General features: G+C 35.5%; 1 protein-coding gene across 1 annotated transcript in view; it reads left to right on the forward strand.

Annotated features, from left to right (window-relative positions):
• LOC107683407 (protein furry homolog) overlaps positions 1-327 on the forward strand; it is a 49,703-nt gene that overhangs the window by 25,695 nt on the left and 23,681 nt on the right. The window contains exon 30 of the mRNA XM_016479463.1: positions 295-325. Coding sequence (XP_016334949.1) covers positions 295-325 — 31 coding nt within the window. The remainder of the gene's footprint in view (positions 1-294; positions 326-327) is intronic.

Genomic DNA, 327 nt, shown 5'->3' on the forward strand with positions numbered 1-327 from the left:
GGCAGATCACACTAACAAAAAATCGGAAATCGGAATCGGCCAAGAAAATTGCAATCGGTGCATCTCTAATTAAAATTAATTCAATGTTAAAAAATAAATCTCACTGACCCCTAAAACCTATTCAGTAGAGCTTTGGCAGGGCTTGCCTGCTTTCTTTCTCATGATAATTTGTTTACATACATAGTGCCAAGACTAGATGTGTCTTTGGACTGAAGCCTCTCATTTACATATTTAGTAAAACCAATCTATGTGTAACTTGTTTTTATGTAGGAAATCTTTTGTTTTCTGTCACAGAAACTACTCCAGTGATATTGTGACTCTGCTGAA

Source organism: Sinocyclocheilus anshuiensis, unplaced genomic scaffold (assembly GCF_001515605.1).
Source record: "Sinocyclocheilus anshuiensis isolate Anshui unplaced genomic scaffold, SAMN03320099.WGS_v1.1 scaffold1170, whole genome shotgun sequence".
NCBI lineage: Eukaryota > Metazoa > Chordata > Actinopteri > Cypriniformes > Cyprinidae > Sinocyclocheilus > Sinocyclocheilus anshuiensis.